We start from the raw sequence: 16,429 nt of genomic DNA on the forward strand, positions 1-16,429 counted from the left end.
CGAACAATGCTGCTATGAACATTTTTTACTTGCTTCCTGAGATTTTATATATGTTTCTGCAGAGTATATATCTGGTAATAAAAATATTGGCTCATAAGATATGCAAAGGTTAAACTTAAAAGAAAATGCCAAATTGTTTTCCAAAGCTATTGCACTAAGGTGTATTCTCACCAAAAATATATAAAGCTTATATCAATCCACATTCCCTCTAACATTTGGTCTCATAAGATTAATTTCTGTCAATTGCATGCCACATAAGGTGAATACTCTCCAGTGGTATATGATTTTGATTTGCATTTCCCAGGTTACTAATGAGATTGTACATCTCTTGGTATATTTATTGGCCATATATATTTTCTCTAATCTTTCAATTTTAATATTTTATTAGTCTATACTAATGAATGCTTGCTATTTTAATATTTATTTTAGTAATATAGAAAATGGTAGGTAAATTTCTAATAAAGGGTGTACAGTAAAAACTGAACAAATTAAAAAATAGGAATTAATTCTATTTAGAAATTATTTTCATGACTCTTTTTAAAGCTTATTGTTTGTTTTTCCTTTGACAGAACGATTTCGAGATTTACTACTTCCTCCATCTAGTCAAGACTCCGAGATTCTGCCCTTCATTCAATCTAGAAATTATCCCAAGTAAGCAATAGGAGTTCACGGGGTATTGAGAAGGGAATGGACAAGTAACGAGAGAGATTTGAGAGGGCAAAGATGAAATGTTTTCTTTCTCAATATTTTTGAAAAAGCCAGAATAACCTAACCTAACTAACAAGGACATCTCCTGCAATATAATGTCTCAGGCTCTTCATAGCTCTTCATAGCTTGGTCAGAGAAAAAAGACTTGCTTACAAGTGCAACCAGCTGTGGCTGGAGCTATTGCAGAGTACAGACCATGAGCTGTGGGCATCAGTGTCTGGTCGTGTTTCCTTTTGCTTGATACTGTACCAACTGGGACAGATATTTTGTGGGTGACCTCTCATCTGGTTTCCTGTTTCTCTTCTTTTAATGTAAGGATTCATTTGTATTCTAATAACTGTTTTTCAGATAACCACATGCTAGATATGGTTTTAGCAGTTTCTATATATCCCTCTTTACTATCTTGATAATTGTGAGAGGTGAAATCTCTTGACCTTTTCTCAATGAGGCAGACCTCTTCTTCTCTTACATGCCACAAATGTACTTACTGGTTGAAGGAATATGCCTTCATCTTCCCAGAGAATAAAAAATTACAATTCTAGCTTCAAAATTTATTATTATTATTATTCATTTAAAGTTGCACGTATAATTAACTAGATTTGTATGTTTCCAAACACCTTAGGGAAATAGATTATTAATTGATCTTGGAGGGAAGCTCTTTTATCGGGATATTTTTGTCAACCTGCCCTTATTACTACTTAGAGAAATATTATTTATTCAATATTTCTAAATTATTACTACGTGCTCTTGTGAGGCACTGCTTTGGTGACTACCTAACATCTTTATGAGTTTCAGTTTTCTGAACTATCATATGAAAGCATGCTAATTAAAAGTCTCTGGATCTGAATAATATTTATATAAAAATACCAGATTAAATACAATTGCTTTATTTAAGTACAGAACACTAAGCATTTGCATCTTCCCATTGTCCATTTACTGTCTAGTTTGACAGTTGAATTTTAGGAGGTGCTAGTGGAGTAGAGAAGGCATGACAGAATTCTATCTGTGCCATGCCTAAGTGTGTTGAGTTGGTCCAGGGAAGGGCACAGGAGGAAAAACTCTGGGCATGTGAAAATTGTTGGAGGTAGAAGAGTGAGTTGTGGTAAAGACCAATCAATAAATATGAGTGGGCAAAGATTTGTGTATGTCTACATCTAATTTAAACAAATTTTGTATTATTTATGCTTTTAAATATTGTCATTTATTACCTCATTTATAGTCAAATATACTCTTATTTATTCATTATTAAATATGAATAATTTAATTTTGTGGCACAAACATTTCTGGAAAGCTGAAAATTTAATCAAACCATTAATATTTGTTGCTTTTATTCACAATACAGTATACCTCTTTATATTGAAAAATTTTCCCTTCACTTTACTGGTTGTTTTACTGACTCACTGACTATAGATTTTATTAATGAGAGTTATGTTTTAAGAGCTAATACATGGGTTTAGAAGCATCTTATTTGCTCTATATTATGTAGCGTTACAGTGATATTTATAGAGCATAACGTAGCTGACCTTTAAGTGAGACTCACTCTACACTGGTTAATGTAGGCTTGCTAATGGACTGTGGTACTCTGGATTGGGGTGTTGGGGGGGTGGCTTCTCTAGTTAGCATAGTATCTCTATGATCTTAAGACACCTAGTAGATAAGGAAACATGGAAAAGGATGTCCTTTATTTAAAAAGGGAAAAATACTCATGAAGAACTGACTGGTTCTCGAAATGGATGTGTGTACGTGTGTGTGTTTTAAGGGAAAGCCATTTAAAAAAAATTGTTACTTGCAATGGTGCTGAGAAACATTGTCCTACAATATAATGTTGTTCACTAATTACATTTTTACATTCGTAAATTTGCACTTGACCCATTGCGAAAGCCAGACACATCCCATTTTTATCAAGATGTAATTGAGGACGTTATGCCATGGAAATTCTCAGAGTGTGAATAGCTGTGACTATTGTCAGAAAGAGATGAGTGAAAAGAAGAAAATGAATATATACTTAATACAAAATAAATGTTGTTGATTCATAGGTTAGAGGAAAGAAATGGAGAAAATGAAGCCTAAGTTTTGTTGCTCATTTCTTAGTTGATGTCATTGGTATTAACTTTGAATGATTTAGGGTTAAAATGTATTTAGACTAGAGGTTAGGTATAAATGTTCTTATCATTGTAAATGCAGCTTGGAGATGTAAAATGGTTGAGGCATAATTTTACTCACAAGTGACTTGTGACCTAATTTTGGCAATTAGGCCAGAAAAACATGATCAAGTGGCTTTGGAAAGTTTAACCATTATATTTAGAGAGAAAATAAAGGAACAAAACGTTGCACATCTCTGTTAGGTTCTCATAAAGATCAAGTTCTCTCCAGAACTGTTTAGAGAGAGAAGTATTATTTGAGACAAATTCAGAGCTGTTCCTGTTTGGCTTACTTTGACACTAAAGAACAACCTTGGCTGTTTGGGCCAAAAAGCAATGTCTCAACTCAATGCCATTTCCAATGGGCTGCTTAAAAATGGCATTGAATGGTGATGATATTGGGTGATAAAGTGCAAAGCTTCAGATGACCTTGCCAGATTTCATCTGTTTTCCAGCTTATCTTCCTTTTTATTCCCAAGGAAAGCTTTGAATTCCTCTTGCAAAGAACCCTACCTGTTCAGTAATGTTTGTTCAATCTGCTGTCTGCAATATATTTGCCACTTGAGCTAAATTATTCCCATTCATAAATATAGAAAGCAACAATACTTGATGAACACTTTCTATATGCCAGGAATTATGTTATGTGTGCTATATGCATTATTTAATCCTTTTTACCCCCTATGAGTTAGGTAGTACTATTTTCCTAATTTTATAAATTTTGTGTATTAGGCCACTAGGGTTTAAAGGGGTTCAGTGTCTTACCCAAACTCACATGTCAGAGCTGGCTCCTGTTTGGCCCCCAAATTGTACTTAATTGTTCTGTACTGCCTCTCATTCATTTATTTGTCCATTTTTTCATTTATCCTTCAAATATTTATTGAAGAACCTCTGAGTACCTGAGATGGTCATAATTACTGAGAACACAGTAATGATTAGAGCATAGTCTATGGCTTTAAGAGACCTGAAGCCTCTTAAAGCAGAATCAGAGCTTAATGGAGAAATTCATTATAGCAGTGATCTAAGAACTATACATTATAAAAAAAATGTAATAAAGTCCATAGAAAAAGAGAAAGTTCCTTCCTGTTGAAGTAATTCATGTAAAATTGAATTTTCCCTTAAGAATTTACAAAGGTCTTGGGAGCTCTGTGTCAGAAACCAGGATCAAAAACTAAACACTTCCACAAAAGGTTCTCCTGGATTCCCTAATTATAAGGGTTTTAGGAGCTCTGTGTCAGGAGCCAGGGGCAGAGACTAGTACATATATTTTTTATTATATCACAAGTACTTTCGCTCTAATGTTTTGAGAAATGCACACTGCCCGGTATAACTCTGCCTTGTAAGGCTTTGTGACTATTAAATAAAATGATACACAGTACCTGGCCTTTTGCAAATGTGAATTCTCATCACCATCCTCATTCTCAGCTCTGTTCTGTATTTCCTCAAAGCCATGGTTCACTTCAGGGCAGGCGCATGGTCTGCTTTGGTGTTTTCACTGCAGTCTAGATCCTGCCAGAGGGACATGTTGTTCTGTCTGACAAAGATGCCTCTGGGCGACGCAATCTGTTTGGAGAGTGATTAATAAGGAAGGAGCTCTTTCTATTGTATGCCTACTTGTGAGTAGTTCATGGCTGTTCTGGTACAGTTTCCACAATCACAATCACAATCACAGCTATTCATAACATTTCTTACAGTAGACATATTTTAGTATTGCTCTTCATTAAAGGATTTCTCTCTCACATCTTCTCATTGTTAAACTTAGATGTTCTTTTGTATAGTGGGTGACATTCCAACACCTGGCTGGCAAGAGATCCGAAAGAGTTGATATTCTAACTAGAGTATGGAAGACAGTAATGAAGATTCCCGGATACATGCAAATCTAGACAAGCAAATTGTCAGAATGAAGCTGGTCTATCAGTGGTAGTAGGCCCCATGATTAAAATCCCTGTCATCAGGACTGCAAAAGCAAGGCAAACCACCAAAAAAAAAAAAAAAAAAAAAAGAAAGAAAGAAAGAAAGAAAAAAAGAAACCTATGAAAACTGAGGCACTGTTGAAATTATGAAGACTCTGACTCAGATATATGATAAGTCAAGAAACTCTATTAGTATAAGGCTAATGGGCAAGCAATAAAGTTGCCTGAGTGCTAAGTGAGAGAATAACTCATTTTGGACGCAGATGAGAACTGGTTCAAGGACAGGGCCAAGATAAGCCTATAGCTGAAAGGTCAGGCAGCTGAAATCTCAAAATAAGCTGGGGAAGTCAAACAGTTTCTAGTAGACAAGTTAAGCGTGAGTGATGCTCCATCCAGCACCTTAAGAGCTATTTACTCTCCTTGTTCTGCCCGTCCTACATTCTCAGCTGTCATATATCTTCTCAGACATCAGTTATTTCTAGTTTTTTGATATTTTTGTTTGTCTATTTTGACTCAGAGATTGTCTATCAGTTGAGAGACAAAGTAGCCCGATGTTCTCCCTTTGTTAAAATCTTAAAATCCAATTTAATATCCTTGGGTAGAAACTACCTTCTTTTTGCATAAGCCCCTCAACAATATTTCTAGCTCTAGAAGAGTGAGATATTGTCAGAGTTAAACAATGATTTTGGAAACAGTTTATGAATTTTATAGCTTAAATGAATATTAAAACAGTAGTTAAAAGCCAGTCATATTAAATTTATCAGTTCATAGTGATTATGGTAGTATAATTTTGATAGTATGCCTGTTTTATGAGAATTCTTTGTCAAAGAGTTTTCTCCCTAAATTAATTAATGCCTTCTGTTTGTAAGGCTTTGATTGAATGATTCAGAACTCCAAGAAATAAACATCAATCAAAGTGTTTTTACAAACAGTGTTGCTTTTATGTATGTATAAGATTGCATTAGATAATAACACCCGTTAGTTAGAGATTTCTTAGCCCTCTGATGGTGAAGTTTATTTCTTTAAGTTGTTCCTGAAGTCCAAACAATGTGACTACCAGCCATCACCTCCCACCAAATTTTAACTCACATGTCAAGGGCCTACCCTAATTGCCATATTTAAAATCATCACACGTACCAGCTCCCTCCTTGTCCTCCTTACCTGCTTTACTAAAAACAATCAGTTTCACATGAAATATTGTTAGAAACGCAGTTAAAAACGACTTTACACCAGACTTACTGACTCAGAAATCTGGGGGTGGGACCCAGCACTCTGTATTTTACTAAGCCCTCCAGGAAATTGTGATGAACACTAATGTTTGAGGACCACTGGAGGATAGAAAATTTTTGAAGACTATCTCAGGCTTTGTAACTTTCTCTCCCTTCTTGTTGTTTTTTATTGATATAATTATTTTCTAGGAATGGAGTGGTTTAAAAGTGCAATGCCATCCTCTCCATGGGAACTGTTAATTATGTTTGTCTTTTTCCCAGATGAAGAAAGAATTGTGAATGATGGCCCTGAACCTTTTCAGTCTGCAAAGCAGGATTTTCCAGGAGTTTGTTGGCACAATGCACCCTTTTCAGATTTTTTTTTTTGCCAAGATGTATTATTAATCCTAACCAAAATAATGTAAAATTGACTGTAATGATTAATATGTGATCATTAAGGAAATGAGCTTTGGAGTCAGACTCACAAGGAATTTAATAATAGTCTTTCCCCTTAATAGAAGGGTGGCTTTGAGAAAATTACATAATGTATTTGAGTTTCAGTTCTTACTTCAGTAAAAGGGAGATTATACCTTCCTGTGAAAGATGTGCGGATTAAGAGTGCAGGTGTATATAGAATATTTATTGTAGGCCCTGGATTAAATGAAGAGTTTCTATTGTTTTTATACCTCATTTTAGGGTTTTTTTTTTTTAGAATTTTTTTTTTTTTAAGTCAAAGCTAATCAGAAAAAAATACAAAAGGCAAGTAATTATTCCAAAGAAGTACATTTACATTAGCCTCAAAAGGATGTAAATCGCAACACTTTATTATTAATAATAGGTAACATTTATCAAATGCTTACTGTGTTCAGGTAGTATATTAAAAGCTTATCATGTATATGAGCATTCAGCGACATAAAACAAACGTAGCTAAAAATGATGGAGGCTTATTTTTCTCATATAACTAAAAGTACCAAGATAAGTGGCTCTGGTACTGGTGCTGTCAGCATATTACATCTGGGGTGTCTGCAGCAACCTTTCCCTTTCCCTCTCACGATTGCAAGATGACTCCTTCAGCTTCGCCATCATATCCTTGTATCAGACAGAGGAAGAAGAGCAAAGGGTGTAAAAGGTACAGAGCCTCCATTTCAAGAAACTTATCAGAACCCCAAACCAAAACTTGTACTTACACCTAATTAGCCTGAAGTGTGTCTTATGGCCCATACCATTTGTACGAAAGGGTGGGAAATACAGTTCATCTTCTTTTCTTAAACATTAACACTACCCCCAAACTGGGAATGAAAAAGGGAAAATAAAGGGTAGAAACCCAATAGCTCTTGCCTTGCCCGAATTATCTTATTTAATCTTTAACATAACCAGTGAGATGTACATTATTTATATCACCTTTTATTTATAAAAGATGTAATTGAGATACAAGTGAAATGAAAATTCCTTAGGGTCATATAGCTACTCACTGGTGAAACCTGGATTTAAACAGGGTTTGAGAGACTACTTGCTAATTTACTATATTGCTATATATTAAAAAATATATTTTTTATTATTCATCTTCCTTAAGTTTTCTTTAATAACTCTTTTAAGATAGAGTTCTCCTCCTACTTGGATTTTAAAAGGCTTATTTCTACTGTTAAAATTTCTGTACTGAAAGTAATTGCTGTGAAAATTTTGGGAACATAACATTTACCCTACTGTGAGCATTCGTCCCTACAGTATATGAGGTCTCAACTATATTAAGTCTCTAAATTAAAGTAAAAAGCAAATGAACATCTTGAGCATATTTTATTCTTTTAGTACTTCCTTCAACAAATATTTTTTTAGTGCCTATTATGTGCCAGCAGCTGGAGATGACAACTGGGTTAAACTATTTTAACATAGCGTTCTGGTTTTCTTGAGTTTTCAGTTACCAGTAAAACCCAAGAAGGAAATTTGGTGATACCTAGACAGTAGGGCTACCTGTATTTATGAAAATATGTTTTTTCTTATAGCGTTTTATTGTTTTCAAAGCACAGTCATATGTAGTATTTTGTGTTACCCACTTTTCTTCCATGAGTTTTAGTTATCAATTATACAATTTCCTCATATATTAGGAGCCACTAATCAATTGATTAGCAAGCATAGAAACTAGAACAACAGAAAATTATAGAAATAGAGTGATTATTTCATTCTGTCAGAGAAATAATGCAGTCAAAACTGGAATTCAACATTTTAGAGTTCTGTTATTCCAGAGTCGCATAGGGAAGCAAAAATTGTCAGGGGAGGATGAGGCAGAACATTAAAATTCGTATACTCACAAATGTGCTAATATTATATTTAATTCCCAAAGGCTGTATAACTTCATAGGTTAAGATTTTATTGATTATATTCTAAATTCTTACTTAGATTATATTTTTAAATATAATTTTATGTCATTGGGTTTTAGTTTTTTATTTTCAGAGGTGATATATATATATATATATATATATATATATATATATATATTAAATAATATATATATATATATATATATATATATATATATATATATATTTATTTATTTTTCATTCTGTCAGAGAAATAATGCAGTCAAAACTGGAATTCAACATATATATATCTACATGTATGTATGTTTTGGACATTCTTTTTCTGTCTCCCATTTCAACCACTTGCTTTTCTGTTGGTATTTAGTGATTATTTTTCTACATTGTCTCCTAGTAATGTTAAAGTCAGATTATTTGTGATTTTGTTTGCATTCTTTAGTGATCATACTAAAGAATTTATATGTAGGTAGTGACATTATCCTCCAGCTCTTGAAATCACTGAATCATCATTTTTTATTAGTTTCAAAAAAGATAATATTCGCAGAATACAAGAGAAAAATAGAGGGACGTTCTCACATTATACTGGACATCAACAGAATTATCTGGAAAGATGCACTGGAGCAGTGCTTCTTGGACTTTAATGTGTGTAAGAATTACTTGGATATCTTAGTAAAACATATGTTCTGATTCAGTAAGTCCGAGGCGGGGCCTAAGAGTCTGTCTTTCTAACCAGTTCTCAGGTAAAATTGATGCTGTTGGTTCAAAAACCACACTTTGCATAGGAATGTGCCACAATATATTAGTCAAAGCCTAATGAGGGGCTTTTTATTCCTCTCTGAGTTAAATTTATTACAACTGTCATCAGGGAAGAGAAGTGCTCAGTGCTAAGCAGAAAAAAAAGAGAGTAGGATAGAGAAGCCTCTCTCCTCATAGTCACCTGTCTTTGATTACAAAGGAAAATCTAAAAAAGCACAATCAACTGAATTATCAATCATTAGTAGCAATATATCTATAGTAATGTTTTTTCCATAAAGTTTATTTCATCAGAAATCATTGTAACTATAATTATTATGCAACAGTTAGAATTTCCCTTCTATATCCTTAAACTTTTAACATTTTTTTCATCCTTATGTTTTAGGCGACTCTCTTAAAAGAGCTATTACTTTCTAATTTCAGTCTGACAGTCTTTACTTTTGAACTGATTTTTAGTTCATTTACATTGATTTACATTTTATTTTTATTCTATTTTTTCTGTTTCTTCCCTAACCTCTCTTCTTTCTTTTTTTTTTTCCAGCTGCGATGATAAGATGAATAATAATGATAGAAGTCATGGTCTATTTCTTAGTTAAATTGAGCTCTCTAAACTAATGGAAAAGACATGGCAAAAACAAAATGTAATGCGAAGAAATTTGAAGTTTAAAAGTCTGTGCAACTAAGATTAGCTAGAAATTAAGATAAAGACCTGCTATTACCTTGCTTTTAGCAGGAGGAATGTTGCCATGTAGAAAAAGGAGAGTTAGGAAAAAGATGGAATAACTTGTTTGAGAAAAAAATTGTAAAATATTTGAGCCTAAAAAGTAGTAAGCCATAGAAAATATGATTCATTACCATCTAAATAAATAACAGTTCAAATTAAATACAATTGATAAAATAATATTTTTTCGTTGGAAAGGCTAATTATAGTACAAAAGTCTATAAGTATAAACTCAATCTTAAAAAGTATTTTAACTGAATCTATTGCCTCTAAAAGCTTTCAGAGATCATTTTATTTTAGTAAGGGTTGCAGCTATATTTAAATATATGTTGGAGTGGGTGTGAAATTTGGCTAGATGTTACACCTGAAAATTTACTAAGGCTTGGTTAGTTTATAATTTATTTCTAGTTAACTACCTAGTGTTTAAACAGTTTAAAGAGTGTGGTAGCTTTTTAAAAAATATTATTTTAACTATTACATGTTAATAAAAGTTTCAAGTTTCTTGTTAGCAGATCAAGCCTACATTAGCCAACACAAAAAGCAAAATCAATACAAAAAATGTTTTTTTATCCTTAATTTTCTATAGGAACTAAGTCCAATAGTGGGGATCCATCTACAATTGTGTGCATGTATTAAAGAGTGAAAAATAAACATAATATAGCATACAGATACTCAGTAATAATATTACTGATACAGAAAATATAAGAATGTGTCCCGCCACACACACACTAATATTTTATTGCATGTTTGAGATGGTAGGACATGAAGGAAATCATAAACCACAAAAAAATTTTGTGGAGTCATAAACCACAAAAATATTTCCTATATAGATAAGTAAGTAAAGTGAGTGTTTGAGTTCATATTTGCTCTTAACAACGTATCTATTTATTCTCCAAAATCTTAGAACCAGTTTTAATGGACCATATTTCTGGTGAACAGAGATAAGAGCTGGACTCTGAGGAAAATTGGAGAGCAGATCAGAGACCCTTACAAGTGGTCCTAAATTCTTAAGTGAAACATTGTCACTGGATAAAGTAAAGATTAAACAATCTGTTCTGCAGAAGGAGATAGCAGAGATAATTGACTTATTTTGTCCTTGACTCTGGGAAAATTTTTTTAAAAATCTCCCCAGATATTTAGTATCCATAAGCTCCATCTCACTTGGGTTAGAATGATAGATTCATAATCTATATGTAGCTCAATAAACCTTGAGATGAAAATTTAGTTTAAAGTGATTTTAGATTTATGGCATTCTCCTATTGCCTGGAAGGAGAAATAAAAATTCTCTTTTGGGAGACACGTTTTAATTCTCAAAGGATTCCTATACATAAGGCACCAAGGAATATGAGCTCATATTTTCTTTAAATGAGGAGACTAAACACCATGAGCACATGTTAGTAGAAATTATATATTCAAAAAGTATAAAACAAATGATTAATATCTCTAAAGATATGAAACAGCATTAAAATAATAAGACACAGGACAAGTAAGACTCAAGGTACTTTTGAAAAGGCCCAGTAGAACTTCTAGAAATGAAAGATACAATATTATAAATGTAGCAGATTAACAAAACCAGAGAGTAAATAAATTGTCAAACAAAACTGAAATATCCAGAATGCAGCACAGAGAGACAAAGATATGGAAAATATGAAAGAAAGGTTAAGAGATATTGTGGATGGAATGAGAAGTTCCTGCCCTTCTTTATATTAGAAATCCAAAAGGAAGGGAAAAAGAGAGAGAAACAGTATAGGAGATGTAATAGTTGAAAAAATAACAGCTCCAATTCAGGGTTACCAAAAAATCCCAACATGATAAAGATAAATTTACCATGGGAAACATCATAATTTATGTATAAAAAACTAAAAGCAGAGACCAACACTTACTGTAAAAATAATCAAGAAAAGAAAGGGGGAGGGGAAGAAACAAGAAAGGTTGGATCAATAAACAGTACAAGATGATATTGTAGTAAGTAATTCCACAAAATCGAACTAAATTGTACAATTCAAAGGAAAAGGCAGTCAGACTAGATTGAGAACATGAAATAGTGCAGTAAGTTTTTTTTCAAGAGATTTACACAAAACAAAGATAGAAAGGCTGAAAGTTAAAGAAGGCAAATAATATAACAGAAAGATTCTAACCAAAGAAAAATTATTTCAGATAAGATAGACTTTCAAGTAAAAATATTTCTAAACATAAAGAGAATAACTAAGCATAGATAAAAGGTTTAATTGATTATTTCTCTGATTGAAAGAATTAGAGCAAAGTCCTAATTGAAGAAGACATTTTTGCTTTGTTTGTTTATAAACAGAAATGAAATTCATTCTGATGGTAGACATGTGTCTTATTAGATGTTGGCTTCAAGCAAATATTTAAACTTGCAGAACCTCAGCTTTTAATCCATAAAGTGAAATAACACCATCTAACTTTCATTTAATAATTATAAATAATTCATCTAAAGCACACAGCACTGTGCCAATTGCATGGCTCTATTGTCAGGTTAGACAAGGAACAGGCTAATGGTTTTATATTGTAGTATCTTTCCATAAATTTCTTTTAGTCAAAAATAGCTATTTCCTATAGAAACCTCACTGCCCCAGAGGCTTCTTATAGTCTGAAACTTCATTAAAAGTAACATCTCTTTAGACATCAACCCAGGTAGAATATGTGGAAGAATACCCATTTTTTGCCATATTTTGCTGACATAGAGTGGTCTGAGATCAAATCAGAAATTTATATGTGGAGTATAAAACTGAAAACAACAAACAAACAAGAGAAACAGAAACTCACAGATATGGATAAGAGTTTAGTGGTTATTGGGGGAGAGAGGTAGGTAGTTAAGGGTAAAAGTGGTCAAACGTATGGTGACAGAAGGAGATTTGACTTTGGGTGGTGAACACACAATGCAATATACATATGACGTATTATTGAATTGTACTCTTGAAACCTATATAATTTTATTAACCAATTTTACCCCAATAAATATAATTAAGAAAAGAAATTTATATAGATGTGCTTTTTAATCTTTAAAACATCATAAAATTGTTGTGCTGTATCCACCTAATATCTATTAATAAAAAATATTTAGTTTACTTTTTATACTGCCCTCTTATAGCCTACTCTTTCATTGGATATGGCTAATAATCACAAGATCTTTTGTCTTACATCAGCACATCATAATTGTTGTTTATTCTTTAAAAATGTTTATTGAGTAAAGTTCATTCTTTTATGATGTGAAATCTTAATTCCTAAGAAACTTATATTTATCAAAATATGTAATTAAATGATGGTTTTATGGTTCCAGAGAAGTTGGGGCTAGAGAATTTCAGGATTGTAACAACAAAGCTAACTCTAACCCCGCCTTGCTGGGCTCTGCATAATAAAAGTAGTTTTTAAAAAAGTTTTAAGTGCATGGCTATAAAACCTAAAAACCACTGAACAATTGCAACATTTGACACCATCTAGCTTTTGCTAAAAATAATGGTTTCCTTTTTCCTTCCCTGCGAAGACTATCATTAGCAAAGTGTCTGTTTACGTTCTTTTCACTTTTATCAGCTGCAGGATTCAGTACAGTACAAGCTGCTCCAACGAAGCAGCTGTGCAGCCACGGTGCTCTTCTTCTCCTGCTTGTGTGCGAGCAGGTTCGTTTCTGATAGTTCTCACATCTAACCAGTGACTGTCACAAAAGCACATCTTATTTCCAGACAGAAATATGTATTTGGATCTGTGACTGAAATGCACAACCTAACAGATTTTCTTTAAGAACCGGACCCTGGTCTCTCTCTCCTCACCTTTTATTTTTATTCTTCCTCACACGCTGTTTCCTACTCCAATCCAATATCCCATCCAGGAGGTAGGAAACTTCAGGCTGGTCATGGCACCTCTTGTGGTCTCAGGCTTCTCATTTTTTAAATGAAGATGATAATATTGCATCTATCTCATAAAGTGTTAAGATTACAACAGATATGTAAAAAGTGCAAAGTATTGTGTATATACTTTGTCATATGGATCTATGATGCACTTAAGTTCTCAAATTGTGCCTTATTTTGTTATACTTGTGTATGTTTATTCTAGCCAGTTTCCTTCTTACAACTTCCTTGAGTATGGGCATTGCAATTACTCATCTCTGTTTTTATTTCTTTTTTCTTTCTTCCTTTTTTTTTTTTTTTCCTGCAGCACTTGGTAGTGGGCCTTGCTCACAGTAAAACTTCCATTATTATATGTTGAATTAAATAAAAGCACATTAATTCTCACCCCTGCTTATTTAATCTCTAAAAAACAATTTTTGCAATGTCTATTGTAGCTAAAGCTATCTTTTGTGAAACCACAGATGGGACTTAACCTGTTAAAGAAAAATACCTTTTCTTTTTCTTGATTCTAGGTCTCCATTTCCTAAATTGTTCTCTATTCTCTAAAATCTTAACAGACATTTTGTGGAGAGAAAGAGTTTGTGGTGAAATACATTTTTATAGAGTATCACATATCACCTACTTGGGAATTATTAAGGCACTTGGGTATGTTAAAAGCCTGGAGAACTTTTGAATTAAAGATATTTTAAAAAAATTAAACAAATAAAATAAAATTTTTCTTAATACATTTCCCATATTTATTTGACTATGAGACACCTTTTCCCCCATATTTTATTGTCCCTTGAAATCCCTTTTAGGAAATACTAGTACAATTAATATCTTTTTTAATTAATAAAGATTTTTTCTTAAAATAATTTTATGAATTCTGACTAGTTCTTTCTTCAGATTCTCAAAATAAGTTCTTTTTAATTAATTATGTTATCAATGTGTTTTGGAAGATGTGATAAGAATTGCTGGAAAATAAGATTTCAAGAAATGTTGGTCATACATTTATTTTTTAATATAGTTAAGTAATTTGTAACCGTTGAATTTCTTCACTGAGAAAAGGAGATCTGATATAATTGGTGCATCAGCTGATCAATGTTACTCATTAAAACAGTATATATTTCTGAGTAGGCCAGGGAAAATGATTCTTCCTTTTCTTAGAATTCTCTTATATTCACAATTTTCTTAAAGGAACTTTTCATTGGTCATTATGAACTTTAAAAATATGTCAGGTTGATCTCACCTGTACTATGTTGTTGCAAGACTTTGAATAGTTGCCTTTACTTTCTGTAGTCTTGTCACATATATAATGATAGTCATAATGTAGCATTCTTTTAAAAACCAGGTACTAAGATAGGGAGAAAAAAGTCACTGCTTATAAATGAAAGGCAATGGATTTTACACATTAACCAGGTTACATATGTAAAAAATGATTTAAGTAGTTCCTCTTTCTGCTTTCCTCAGAAGCCCGGGTGTTGCCAACTAATCAATTACCAATAATTTCATTTTTCATCCTTCCTCTCAAAAAATCAAAATTTTGTTTCACTTTGTGCAAAAAGAATTTTCAGTGAAAAAAACACCTGATTCTCTAAGGTTCTTCAAACCACATTCCCACCTACATTTTTTTTTTTTAACTCATCCTGAACTTGGTCCATTTCCTGTATTATGCTGGACTTCTCAGATGACCTGACAGTGGGACTGTACGTGCTCATTGATGCCATTAACAAAAAAAGCATTTACTTGAGGACCTCTATAGTCCTTAGCAGGCGTTTTCTGTGTTATCACATCTGATTGCTCCTTTTAGAGATGTAGGAGACCAGATTTAGATAGCACAAATAACTTACTGATGACCCAACCCTAGTAAGTGACTAGAACCCTGAGTTCTTTTCTTCTTGACCAAAGTTATTCAGGAACACCAAAGAGGAGTTAAATGGGATGTAAGGAATGTGTGTGTGTGTGTGTGTGTGTGTGTGTGTGTGCGCGCGCGCACATGCGCGTGTGTGTGTGCGCGTGTGTGTGTTAGGGAAGGTTGGAAAGCAGACAAGTAGGAAAGGTAATTGCTTAATGAGTCCTCTCTCTTATCCTTGGCTACTCGAATAAAATGCCCTGTGTCTGTTTTTCCTTTTTGGAAGTAGGCATGCATATAGAGTAGTGGGCAGCACCAAAATTGCTGAGGACAAGAGTTATACTTTTCTATCTGCAGAACTTTGCATTTAGAAGATTCTTGATAAGTATATACTAATGAAGGATGTCAGATAACCACATCAAAGAGAAGCCCTCTAAAAGAACAGGGATTTTTGTCTCTTGTTCACAGCTATAACCTCCAGCACTTGAAGAGTGCTTTTTTTTAGATAGGTGCTAAAATATCTGTTAATCAACAGGAACCTTCATGGAATGGTCTAAATAGAGCATTAGTCCTTCGCAAAGAAAAATTTTTAAACACAATTATCAGCAGATTGAACAGAGAAACTGAGTTGAAATTTCCTGAGAAGGGTTTAGCTGGTGTGCATATATACTTGAGCCAAGAATGCTTTGTTTATTTACACTTTCTGTTACTTCTGCTAGAAAGATCCTTCTTTCAGATGCTTTTATATCTTGCCCCTCCGCTTCACTTAGGTCTCTGATCGAATGGCACATACATATTTAAACTGCCTATGCAAAATTTCAAGCATATACAAAAGTAACTAGAACAGTATAATGAACTTTTATGTGCCGAATCACCTAGCCTCAAAAATTATTATGTCTTACCTATTTTTAAAAGCATTTATCACTCTGTGGCATTCTATATCTTTTTATATCTTTACTTAAGGGCTAGTTCTTTTCCT

The 16,429-nt window shown here is 33.1% G+C and overlaps 1 protein-coding gene across 4 annotated transcripts in view; it reads left to right on the plus strand.

Annotated features, from left to right (window-relative positions):
• The window catches only part of NOX4 (NADPH oxidase 4), a 138,882-nt gene that overhangs the window by 91,059 nt on the left and 31,394 nt on the right, over window positions 1–16,429 (plus strand). For all 4 annotated transcript variants that reach the window (XM_036220478.1, XM_016153168.2, XM_016153167.2 and 1 more), the window contains one exon: window positions 570–651. In XM_036220478.1, coding sequence (XP_036076371.1) covers window positions 570–651 — 82 coding nt within the window. The remainder of the gene's footprint in view (window positions 1–569; window positions 652–16,429) is intronic.

The sequence above is a fragment of the Rousettus aegyptiacus genome, unplaced genomic scaffold, assembly GCF_014176215.1.
Source record: "Rousettus aegyptiacus isolate mRouAeg1 unplaced genomic scaffold, mRouAeg1.p scaffold_m13_p_5, whole genome shotgun sequence".
NCBI classification, from domain to species: Eukaryota; Metazoa; Chordata; class Mammalia; order Chiroptera; family Pteropodidae; genus Rousettus; species Rousettus aegyptiacus.